The sequence below is a fragment of the Neoarius graeffei genome, chromosome 3 (genome assembly GCF_027579695.1).
Source record: "Neoarius graeffei isolate fNeoGra1 chromosome 3, fNeoGra1.pri, whole genome shotgun sequence".
Lineage (NCBI taxonomy): Eukaryota > Metazoa > Chordata > Actinopteri > Siluriformes > Ariidae > Neoarius > Neoarius graeffei.
The window spans coordinates 97,205,532-97,218,080 of NC_083571.1; the positions used below are offsets into that span (position 1 = coordinate 97,205,532).

The 12,549-nt window shown below is 40.7% G+C and overlaps 1 protein-coding gene across 7 annotated transcripts in view; it reads right to left on the minus strand.

Moving 5' to 3' along the window:
* Nucleotides 1-12,549, minus strand: part of daam1b (dishevelled associated activator of morphogenesis 1b) — a 196,062-nt gene that overhangs the window by 26,612 nt on the left and 156,901 nt on the right. For 6 of the 7 annotated variants that reach the window (XM_060917728.1, XM_060917727.1, XM_060917729.1 and 3 more), the window contains 12 exons: nt 11,251-11,584; nt 11,029-11,139; nt 10,540-10,643; nt 10,376-10,442; nt 10,151-10,268; nt 8,675-8,813; nt 8,515-8,573; nt 8,230-8,417; nt 7,778-8,095; nt 5,748-5,855; nt 3,012-3,041; nt 2,729-2,826 (listed from right to left, as the gene is read on the minus strand). In XM_060917728.1, the coding sequence (XP_060773711.1) occupies nt 2,729-2,826; nt 3,012-3,041; nt 5,748-5,855; nt 7,778-8,095; nt 8,230-8,417; nt 8,515-8,573; nt 8,675-8,813; nt 10,151-10,268; nt 10,376-10,442; nt 10,540-10,643; nt 11,029-11,139; nt 11,251-11,584 (1,674 nt within the window). The remainder of the gene's footprint in view (nt 1-2,728; nt 2,827-3,011; nt 3,042-5,747; nt 5,856-7,777; nt 8,096-8,229; nt 8,418-8,514; nt 8,574-8,674; nt 8,814-10,150; nt 10,269-10,375; nt 10,443-10,539; nt 10,644-11,028; nt 11,140-11,250; nt 11,585-12,549) is intronic. The other variant, XM_060917730.1, reaches the window with a different exon arrangement.

A 12,549-nucleotide genomic window follows, 5' to 3' on the forward strand; every position in this document is an offset into this window, starting at 1 on the left:
TTTGAGCAGTTAGTCAATGTTTCAATAAACATAAGTGACCGAGACCTAATCTGGAAGGCGTTGAGACATTTTCTTAATAAATTTCATTCAACTGTGAGCACTATTCAACTTCCTCTGGTGCACATTTCCGAAGGAAGATATTTTGACATTAACTACACAGACACATGTGAATGACACATCAGGAACAACAAATGACCTAAACGGTTCAAGTCGCTGCATAAACTAGTCTCTGTGACAACAGGCAGTGGATTCAACCACACTTTTTAAACATTTATTACAGACTGGAGAGCCAAAAAGGCAAGCGTACTGATCATTTGTCTTAAACACAACCACCAAATAAACTACTAATGAAGCCAATAAACTACTAATTAAAAGTTAATTAATTAAAGGTGAGCTATCACACTATGTACCGGTTAGTGGCCTAGTGGTAGCGTGTCCGGCTCTCGATCGGGAGATCTATTCACGGTCGGGTCATACGGTACCAAAGACCATCATAAAAATGGTACCTACTACCATCTGGCAAGGCACGCTGCAATACAGATGCGAGTGGGGAGTTAAACTTTCGTGGTTACCAGAGGACTAGCCCCCCACTGTAACCCTAGCTGTGAGAGGCCAAGGGCTGTGGAAACGGAGATCGGCGCCGCCCGATGCACCACACGGCGCGGGAAGGACTTTAACTTAACTAACTTTTATCACACTATGTCCATTTTCCTTCCTTTACTCATATTCACAGGGTTTTGTATGGTAGATGTTCCACATAATCCAAGTCTAATAATAAACAGTCACAAAAGCGCTGTTATTTAACAGTTTATGAAAATCATATTGAATCGATTGACACGAAGTTTTCTGTAAACAGACTTTTCATTACACTCAAGAAAGAGTCAAGTCTGTTACACGTCCTTGTTCATTTGGTAATGTGCAGTAAAATAGCACACACGTGCAACACGTACCGTATACTCCTTAATCTCACGTTCTACTTGTACAATCTAATCAATCCATCCCATTTGTGTAAAACCTCTTCTTGATGTGGAATCCTGGTCTCCCTTTAAAAATAAAAAATAAAAAAATAAAAAAGAGGCTGACTGGAAATGCTAAGTGCCATTTTGGTTTGTTTCATCTGATTTGAGTCAGACATACTTAAACACACTCATGAGACTAAAGCTCCTGCTTCCAGATGAGGCCAAACCACATTCAATTAGTGAGCTTTCATAAATCTGAGGGTAGCCAGCTGTTACACTTTCATGGCTATAGTTTCTCACACCGCAAGCCACTTCTGAGTGACAACCAGAAGTTTTTGCATGAAAAATAATGAATGAGCATAATGTGTTAAACCACTTACAGTGCTGATCCAACATATCCAAGTGTCCATAATTGAGCATAAAGGGGAGAAAATAATCCCAGACCTGTACTCTTGCCCTGAGAAAGTTGACTCATTTAGTCGAAGCTGAAGTTACGCTTTGCCAAAAGTGTAAATCACTCTGCGTCAACTCGAATACTTTCAAACTGAATGAAAGAGAGTCATGTGAGTCCAGCTTATTCTCACGATCCAGTCACACCTATATAAAGGCATCAAAGAGTGAAGGCAAATAAACGGACTCCACTTTCCCACATCTTTCATCCACGTATGCTTTTCTTCTGACATGTATAGTGGCTTGATGAGGGCTACGTACTACCCATCCATCCATTATCTGTAGCCGCTTATCCTGTTCTACAGGGCCGCGGGCAAGCTGGAGCCTATCCCAGCTGACTATGGGTGAGAGGCGGGGTACACCCTGGACAAGTCGCCAGGTCATCGCAGGGCTGACACAGAGACACAATCAATCAATCATTCACACACTCAGTCAATTTACAGCCACCAATTAGCCTAACCTGCATGCCTTTGGACTGTGAGGGAAACCGGAGCACCCGGAGGAAACCCACGCAGACACGGGGAGAACATGCAAACTCCACACAGAAAGGCCCTCGCCGGCCGCTTGGCTCGAACCCAGAACCTTCTTGCTGTGAGGCGACAGCGCTAACCGCTACACCACCGTGCCACCGGCTACGTGCTATTACAAATGAAATTAACAGGTGATGTGGAGAGTGGATACATATATGAAAGCTTTTCATTTTCAGTGCCTCTTTTAAACATGACCAAGGCATTAACACTCAATCTGTACAGAACCCTTTAAAATTCAACTCGTGAAAATTTCATGCAACTAAACATATTCGGTTATGAAGCCCAAAAAAAAAAAGACGGTCCTTGTGATCACAGTAGCCAAAAGAAAACGTTATATTAATGTAGCTCCGGGGAAGTGAAAGTTAGCCAACATTATTCCTCATCAAAAGCTCGACTATCACTCTTGGCAGAAGACAACGTGTTGTCAAGCCTAATAGATGAAGTCTCTGTGAACAAGATGACAAAAATATAAATACAGAATTTCTTGATGCTGAGGTACATTTTCCGTTAAATTTACTGAAAAAACAGCTAAACTGCTCGACCAAAAAAAAAAAAAAATGTAAGAAAAACACCCCCGAATCAGTAAAGGAACTAGCAAATGAGTCGTTCAACAGGAAATAACACAGCAGAGGCAAGGTGTTTCCATGGAACCATTAAAAAAAAAAAAAGACAATCAAATCAAGTGTGAATTTTACATACAGGATATGACCTCATGTCTGGAAGCCAGAAGGTTCCGGAGACAATGGATCGCAAGTCAAACTCGCAGCCAAGGCTAAAAGCATCACTCACCGTGAGAGCAGGATATTGCAGTTTTGTGCCCGTCGACCATCTATGACCGAAAGCTCTTTGACTTTCCTTGAGCTCAGAGTGTCGTCCTCGGCCTCTTTCTGCAGCAATGACGATAGAGAATATTAGACATTTTTCCATAACGCTCTGCACAACAACAATGCAACTACTTTAGGTGCTGAGAAATGGACGTTAATGTACGCATTAATTTACGCTATTAGCAGGATATCAAGCACTGATCAAGTAACATTTCAACATAAATTGATTTCTTTGGAGTAACACCTACCTGTTTGCTGTTATTGACCATAAAGAAGTCCTAAAACGCAAGCAAGAAGCAAAGTAGATGCAGCACACATTAGAAAGAGCGGTGATTTGTGAATTCAGCCAAATAAAAACAGACTAGTGGAAGAGATGAGATTGATGATTGAGACAATGCACAAAAGCAGAAGTGCATGATTGGGTTCACAGTCAGCTTCATGCATTTTAAAAATAAATAAATAAATAAATAAATAAATAAATAAAAGTACCTAACCTTAACAGGAACCTTTATCATCTGTGCTATGAAATCACACGCAATTACATTGCATGACTGATAACGTGAAGGTAATGGGATGTAACTTGTAAAGCATGCTAGATTATTGCTGTGTTCAAAATAGTACCCTAGTCATTATTCCCTGCATTAGAAAACCAGGAGCACTGCATACAAATGCTTGTATAGGGAGTAGAATACATTTTACACACATTGCACGGATGTGCTCATCACTCTGCGTCAGTAGTCACAGTACACGGCATAACACGTAGGACACGTAACTACAGAACTGACTTCACAAAACAATTAAATCTGTTACTTATGCTTGTAAGCAGGTTGAAAGGACATTGCCAAATTAGCTCACGATGTTTCTCAATGACTGTGTGCGCAAATCCAACCAAATAATGCAATGCATTGTGGGTATTATATTGCTGCTAGGTTACGTTGTTTTGTCCAAATAATGTTTTTGGACATTCAAATGCACTATATATTGAATAGGGCATAGTTTCGGACACAGCATGCAGCGTATGGATTTGCATTAGTTATTAATAGACAGCTGATTAAATGAATGTACAGTGTAGCTTAATCATGGTCTTCAGAAAAATAAATACATAAAGCGTACTGCAGCTCTACTGGCCATGACAGAACAAAAGGGTGCCCTTGGTTTGGTATGCATGTCCAGATTTTTCAAAAGCAAATAAGCATAGCAGAAGTCAACTAGCACAGCATGTTTTCCATTAAGACCCTTTCCGTCTTGCCTGATGACATCATGAAGACTATGATCCATTGTAAACATATGAGAATTATAACTCCATACTGTACAACCCCAATTCAAAAAGAAAAAAAAAAGTTGAGACGCTATGTAACCTGTAAATAAAAACAGACTGAGACAATTTGCAAATCTTGGAAACCCTACATTTCACTGAATAGTACAAAAACAACATATCAAAATGTTGAAACAGAAATTTTATTATTTTTCAAAAAATATATATGCTCATTTTGAATTTGATGTCAGCAACATGTTTCAAAAGAAGTTGGGACAGGGGCATGTTTACCACTGTGTTGCATCACCTCTACTTTTAACAGCAATCTGTAAATGTTTGGGAACTGAGGAGACCAATTGCTGTAGTTTTGAAAGAGAAATGTTGTCCCATTCCTGCTTGATATATAATTTCAGTTGCTTAACAGTTTGGGGTCTCCTTTGTTGTATTTTGTGCTTCATAACACACCAAATGTTTTAAATGGGAGACAGGTCTGGACTGCAGGCAGGCCAGTTTAGCACCTGGACTCTTACTACGGAGCCATCCAGTTTTAATATGTGCAGAAAGTGGTTTGGCATTGTCTTGCTGAAAGAAGGAAGGCCTTCCATGAAAAAGATTGTGTCTGGATGGCAGCATATTGCTCTGAAACGTGTATATATCATTCAGCATTAATGATGCCTTCCCAGATGTACAAGCTACCCATGTCATGTGCACTAATGCACCCTCACACCATCACAGATGCTGGCTTTTGAACTGTGCACTGATAACAAGCCGGATGGTCCCTCTCCTCTTTCGCCTGGAGGACGTGGTGTCCATGATTTCTAAAAAGAACTTCTACTTTTGATTTGTCAGACCTTGGGATAATTTTCCATTTCGCCTCAGTCCATCGTAAAAGAGCTCAGGACCAGAGAAGGTGACGGTGTTTCTGGATATTGTTTATACCTGGTTTTAACTTGCATTTGTGGATGTAGTAATGACCTGTTTTCACAGACGATGGTTTTCTGAAGTGTTCCTGAGCCCATACTGTGATTTCCACTACAGACACGTGTTTGCTTTTAATGCAGTGTCACCTGAGGGCTTGAAGATCCCAGGCATCCAATGTCAGTTTTCAGCCTTGTCTCTTGCGTACAGAGATTTCTCCAGATTCTCTGAATCTTTTAATGATATTAGGTATGATGTGATCCTCAAATTCTTTGCAATTTTACACTGAGAAACGCTATTCTTAAAATCGTTGCAGTTTGCCCACACAGTCTTTCACAGAGCGGTGAACCCCTCCCCATCTTTACTTCTGCGAGACTCTGCCTCTCTGGGATGCTCTTTTTATACCCAATCATGTTACTGACCTGTTGCCAATTAACTAAATTGGTCTGTTTTAGAATTACACAACTTTTTCAGTCTTTTGTTGTCCCGGTCCCAACTTTTCTGAAACATGTTGCCAAATATTTTCAAAAAACAATAAAATTTCTGTTTCAATATTTGATGCATTGTCTTTGTACTATTTTCAATGAAATATAGGGTTTCCATGAATTTCAAATCTTCACATTCCGTTTTTATTTATGTTTTACACAGGTGTTCCAACTTTTTTGGAATTAGGGTTGTAATATTTTGCTGGCTAGCACAGCAACAAACAACTCAAGCATTAAAATCACGTACTCATGCATGAGTAAATGCAAATGCTTTCACATTTTCCCCTGAATGAAAAAGATGGACAGGTAGTCCTCTTTTTAGTAACCTGTTGTCTCTGGTATGCTGAGAAAGTCTTCTCAATGTCTTCCAAGTCCAAGATTTTGAAAACCTTTCCATCGTCAACTTCGGCCCAAACTGTGCCCTCCAACTTACTCTGCAGGAATGAGAACAAGTTTACACAAGTGACTATGGTGCTTCACTACAACAAAATACTATATTAATCCTATTATTCAGCCACTTTTTTTCCTCATTCTGGGATAAATCACAGCAAGTGGGTTATGAGAACAAGGCCATTCCATGCATTCATAATACACACATGACCAAAGATTTGCAGACACCTCACCAACACACCTGTGTGTGCTTTCTACAGATTCTATTCCAGATTTAGTCCCCCCCCTTTGCTGTTATAATAACCTCCACTCTTCTGGGAAGGCTTTCCACTAGATTTCGGAGCATAGATGTGGGGATTTGAAATTTCAAATTCCTGGGGATCCACATCTCGCAGGACCTCACCTGAACAACCAATTGCTCGAACTTGGTCAAGAAGGCTCATCTCTTTTTCTTGAGGACTCTGAAGAAAAACCACCTCTCTTCAGACATCCTGGTGAACTTCTACTGTTGTACCATCGAGAGCATCCTAACCAACTGTATTACAGTGTGGCATAGGAACTGCTCTGTCTCGGACCGGAAGGCACTGCAGAAGGTGGCGAAGATCGCCCAGCGTGTCGTGGGAGCCTCACTTCCTGCTATTGAGGATGTCTACAGGAAGCGATGTCTCAGGAGAGCCATAAACATCAACAAAGACTCCTGCCATCCAGCACACAAACTGTTCACTCTCCTGCCCTCTGGAGGGCGCTACAGGAGCCTTCAGACCAAAACCACCAGGTTCAGGAAGAGTTTTTTTTCCTTCAGCTGTCTCACTGCTGAAACCCCCCCCCCACACACACACACACACACACACACCAACCCCCCCAAAAAAATAAATTGAATTGACTTGAACTGACTTCATTGCACTATCACTATTTGCACTACTGTTTATTCATACCGTGTTTTGGATATACTGCAAATATCTATGTATCACACAATTGCACTACAGTTCATTCATATTGCACATTTTGAACATACTGTAAATATCCATCATATCATTATACCATTTCATACCCTGTAATTCCTGTACAATTATATTTATATATATTACACTTGTTATTTACTGCTATGCACTTCTGGTTAGATGCAATCTGCATTTCGTTGCCTTGTACCTGTGACATATGCAATGACAAAGCTGAATCTAATCTAATTTGTCGCTTCAGACATGAGCATTAGTGAGGTCAGGCACTAATGTTGGGCGAGGAGGCCATGGACTCAGCCGGCATTCCAGTTCATCCCAAAGGCCCTGTGCAGGCCACTCGAGTTCTTTCACTCCAACCTTGGCACACCATGTTTTCATGAAGCTTCATTTGTGGATTTGTGCTGGAACAGGTTTGGGCCACTTGGGTCCAGTGTGAAGGGAAATTGTAAAGCTACAGCATATAAAGATATCCCATACAACTGTGCTTCAAACTTTGTGGCAACAGTTTGTGGAAAGTCTACATATGGGTGGTTATGGTCAGGTGGTCGCAAACTTTTGGTCATTATAGTGTAACTGACATGTATTGAGGATAGCTGACCCAACCTTTACTCAGCGTCTAGATGAGGGATTTCAAAAAAGAGGGGTCCGTGAAGCACAGCCCACCACTATCAACGCTGTGACATTTATGACCGCGTCCTTATAGTTATTAGCCTGTTTGATTGGTCACTTCAAACAAATGGGTTTAATCCAAAACTCAAAAGCCCTACAAAAAATGACAATAACATTGGACATAATGTGTTATGTCAGTGGAAAGTTCAGGAATAAAAAGCTCCATGGCTCTAATAACTACCAAAAATATTATTGCACAAAGTTACATAATGAGCCAAATATCTGAAGATCAATAAAATAAATATGCGCTAATGGGGTCCATGGAATTTATTTTACTATTAAAGGAGTTCCTGGCTGCAAAATGCTTGAGATAGCCCAGATGACTCCTGTAGCCTCACCTCGGACAACTTGGACCAGTTGAAGGACTTCAGTGGATTTGATGGCTGGGGAATATTCTTCTTCTTGAGAGCTGGGCCTACAGGGGCTCCTGGAGGAGGTGGTGGGCCACCAAGAGTGGGGCGTCCAGGGAGAGGTGGAGGGCCTCCAGGTGGAGGAGGAGGTGGTGGTGAGGGCATCATGGCACCAGAGGGTGGAGGTGGTGGAGGTGGCGGCGGCATCATTCCTCCTGGGGGTGGAGGAGGAACTGGTGGGGAAAGAGGTCCACCTGGGGGTCCGGGTACGACTGGGGGACCACCGGGTACAATAGCTACCTGCCTCTTTAGAGAAAAGAAATCCACATCAGTTCAAGGTCCTCCAGGTAGTAAAATAAATAGCTGAATTGTGCGCACTGTGGATGCAATAAATACAATAGATTACAGTAAAAACTACTGATAGGATGAACTCTATATACCGTGCTGAGATCATGGAGACGGGCACTAAGGTCTGCCACTTGCTGCTTGACCAGTCGATGTTCTCCTGTCTCTTTCTCAAGCTTCTCCTTCATCTTGTTGAGTGTCTGCATCATTTCATCCTTCTCTTGGGATTTGGCATCACACTCTCGCTCCTTCTTCTCTAACTTTTGCTGAAGCTCGTGGTGGTCTGCCAAAAAAAAAAGTCAAAGAAATTCAACTAATGTTCTTTAAATAATTCTGGCACCTGACAGAAAAGAAACTGTTCATAACCCCAGGTTACAGACCTTTCCGCATCTTTTCAGCCTGCTCTTTCCACTGTTTGACCTCATTTTCATTGACAAGCCTAAAAAAAGCTAAGGCTTAGATCATTGGATCACATTATAAAAAAACATTGGTAGATATGTACAAGACAAAATAATGGTATTAAAAAACTGTAAAACTCACATTCTAACTACATTCTTGACATTAAAGTTTTCTAAAGGGGTGACATCAGGGTCATGACCTTTGTCATTCTGAAGAACCATCTGCTGGACAATGCGGTCAAGAAGCAGCCAGTACTGCACCGTGTTCCCACTCCTCTTACCTGCAACAGTATGCAATTGTAATACCAGTGATTAAGACATGACATGGCATGACATGACAAGAGTGCTCTGAGAGCACAATATCCCCTGCTGGCAACTGTGCCATAACTCTGGTAAAATATGACTGAATTGAATGAAATTGCAATATGCGTATTACCGACATATAACAAAGAATCCTGTCAAGTTTCATGAAATTCCTCCAAAAATTGTGAAAGGATTTGATTTCAGAAGGTGAGTACCCTTCCCGGGATGTACGGACATCACCACAACATAATCCCCCTTCAGGTCTTTCGGCCAGCGGGGGATAAAAATTGTAAGGGAAGGTGATTTCAGAAAGCAAGCACATCTGGATGAAATTGCCAAAGTTTGTTAATAATCAAGGGCATAACTCTGGGAAAATTTGCCCAAATTAAACGAAATTTCAATATGCATTTAACTGTCATATAACAAAGCCTTTTGCCAAGTTTGGTGAAATTCCTCCACAAATTGCAAGAGGAGTTGATTTCAGAAGCACGTACACCCTCATGAAATCGTCAAAGTACAAGTTATTTAATCAAGGCTCAAAACTCTGGTAAAATTTTCAAAAACGAAATTAAATCGCAATACGCATCTTACCATCATATAACAAGGCCTTTTACCAAGCTTCGAGAAATTGGTCCAAAAATTGTTAGAGGAGTTGGTGTCAGAAGGCGAGCACACCTTCATGAAATTGTGAAAGTACAAGGTTGTTAATCAACGGCCACAACTCTGGTAAAATACGACTAAATTGAACAAAATAACAATATGCGTACTACCGACATATAACAATCAATGCCTTTTGCCAGGTTTGGTGAAATTCCTCCAACAACTGTGAGAGGAGTTGATTTCAGAAGGAAAACACTCTCATGAAATTGTCAAAGTATAATTTTGTTAATCAAGGGCTGTAACTCTGGTAAAATGTGACCGAATTGAACGAAATTGCAATATGCACATTACTAACATATAACAAAGAATCCTGCCGAGTTTCATGAAATTCCTCCAAAAATTGTGAGGGGAGTTGATTTCAGAAGGTGCGTACCCTTCCTGGGACGGACAGACAGACAGACATCGCCACGACATAATCCCCCTTCCGGCCTTTCAGCCAGCAGGGGATAAAAACTCTGATATATTATTTTTAAAATGAAAAGGAATAGGAGAAGACAAAGAAGAAAGTGGAGAAGGAACAGGAGGAGATAAAGAAGGAAAAAGAATAAGAGACGGTAAAGAAGGAAAAGCAAAAGGAAAAATATTGTAAAGAAGAAAAAGGAAAGAGAAAAAGATAAAGAGGAACAAAAGAAAGACGCAAGAAAGAAATGCTCACATGGCATGAGCAGGCAGTGGTGCAGTATGGACATAAAGTGCGGGTATGCATCTGTATGAGTCATCTTCTTGCGTATGAGGTCAAACACCTGGCTTGCACTTTTAGTGTCTACATGTATCTAAAAGCAGCAAGAAGAAAAAATAAAATCAGTAATATTCATTACACATCAGACAATTGTTATTAGGCAAAGCACAATTTGGATTGTGGATCACCGGCTCCACTTACACTCTCAAAGCGTCTGGATAAAGTCAGTTCGTCGTCATTTCTTAGCATTTCAAAGTAATCCAAATGCCTAAGGAATTAAAATGCAACGCACAGGGTTGTGATGACAAACCAGAAGCACTGTAATAATAAATGATACCAAGTTATAATTTACATATGATCCTTACCGGTCTAATGTCGAGTTTTCATGTGACCTGAGTTTATCGATGACTGGCTGAATCCCCAACATAAGGAACTCGTATCGCAAATGTACCCTGAACTCAAGACTGGTCTGTGGGTTAAAAACATGTTGGGGAAAAGTTATATACTCAAAAGGTGTATATAAAGTGTATTATAGATAAATTCTTGACGAGAAGAATCACATGACATGGCAAAGATATTACATGAAGACATTTCTACAATACATGGCGTGCATCACGATACTAACAGACTGACCGTCGTGTTGCAGATTGAGCTAGTTTTTAAATCGCCTGCTTCGAATCAGAACCAATAAAAATAAGGATGATACCTGAAATCTCTCTGGAAAAATGTATCATCATTTCTCATGACCTCAATATCATATTGAAGTATTACCCAGCCTAACATATGAAAGCGTCATCTAAACATAGAAAACCTCACGGACGTGTTACTGAAGGCGTATGCTGCAATGTTCTCACCTCTCCAGCTCCCTGGCTCAGGACGGCATTAATGAAGGACATGATGGCTGTTTTCAAGCTAACCTCATCCCTGTACCGCCCGGTACTTCGGTCCAGATCATTTAGAAGCATCTATATAGAGGATAACCAGTTAAATGATGTGTAAGTAATTACAACATCCTGCTCCCAGTACAAATACACTGAAAAAACAAGAAGTTACAAAATCGTAATAATATCGCCCACCTGAAACCGTGTCCGTTCACAAGCAAATTTCTGGTAGTGCAGCATAGCCTCTAAAACCTTCTTATGACCTCCAGGCACCAGACACACAGCTCCCATGATCTCCAGCACGGCCACCTTGGTCTTGACGTTCTCGGTGGCCAGGCTCTGGGCAATGATGTTAATACTCTCGGGGTGAGAAAGCACATGAGCTCGGCCCTGCGAGTTGTTCATCAGTGCTTTGATGCAGCCAATGAGGGACGTGTGAATTTGGGACTCTGTGGTTTCATAGTCCATACTCTTCAGGAAGTTCAGGATGCAGGTAAGACCGTCCAGGTCTATAAAACGAGTGACAAACCTGCAATAAAACAATCAAATAAGATGTCTATCTAGATAGACAACACTTCTTATTAACAAGTGGAATATCAATCCATGAATAAACAGTGATGACCTAACCCAGAGATCAAAAGGTCGGCAATTAAATGCATGCATTCCTCAAAACTTTTGCCAAATGCCAGCCAACAAGGGACAAAAACTTACTTTACTCTTCAGCAACAGTGTATTATCATCAGCTTGGTTCATCATATACAGTGGATATAAAAAAAAGTGTACATACCCCGTTAAAATGATCGGTTTTTCTGATGTAAAAAAATGAGACCACAATAAATAATTTCAAAACTTTTCTCATCTTTAATGTGACCTATAACCTGTACAATTCAACTGAAAAACAAACAAATCTGTTAGGGGGAAAATATAAAAAACAAAAAACGTACAATAAGCTGGTTGCATAAGTGTGCACACCCTTAAAGTGCTGATGACACGTTTTTGACATCTTTGGCGATGTTTTATAACAAAGTAATTCCCGATGATCCATATATTAATTTATGAAGGCGCCTATTTTACAAGTTATGATAAAAAACGCGGCTATTTGGGCAAATTTGACGGGGCTGCAGCACCCAGGAGACGGAGGAGGAGCTATATGACGTCAGCGAAAGAACCTTCCTCCTAACTTACCAGTTTGTTGTTGATGCAGCAGGTGTTCAGTTTATCATTATTAGTATTTTTATTATACATTATTTTATATATATATATATATATATATATATATATATATATATATATATATAGTTATTATGCCTTCGCATTGCGTTGCCGGCTTTTGCTCCAAAACCCACAAGGATGGGGTAAGTTTATTCAAGTTTCCCAGAGATCCTGAGCTGCATGCGAAGTGGGTGAAGCAAGTCAGGCGCACTCGTGACAAGTGGGAGCCCTCACCAACATCCGTCCTGTGCTCTGAACACTTCGATTTGGATTGTTTTGACA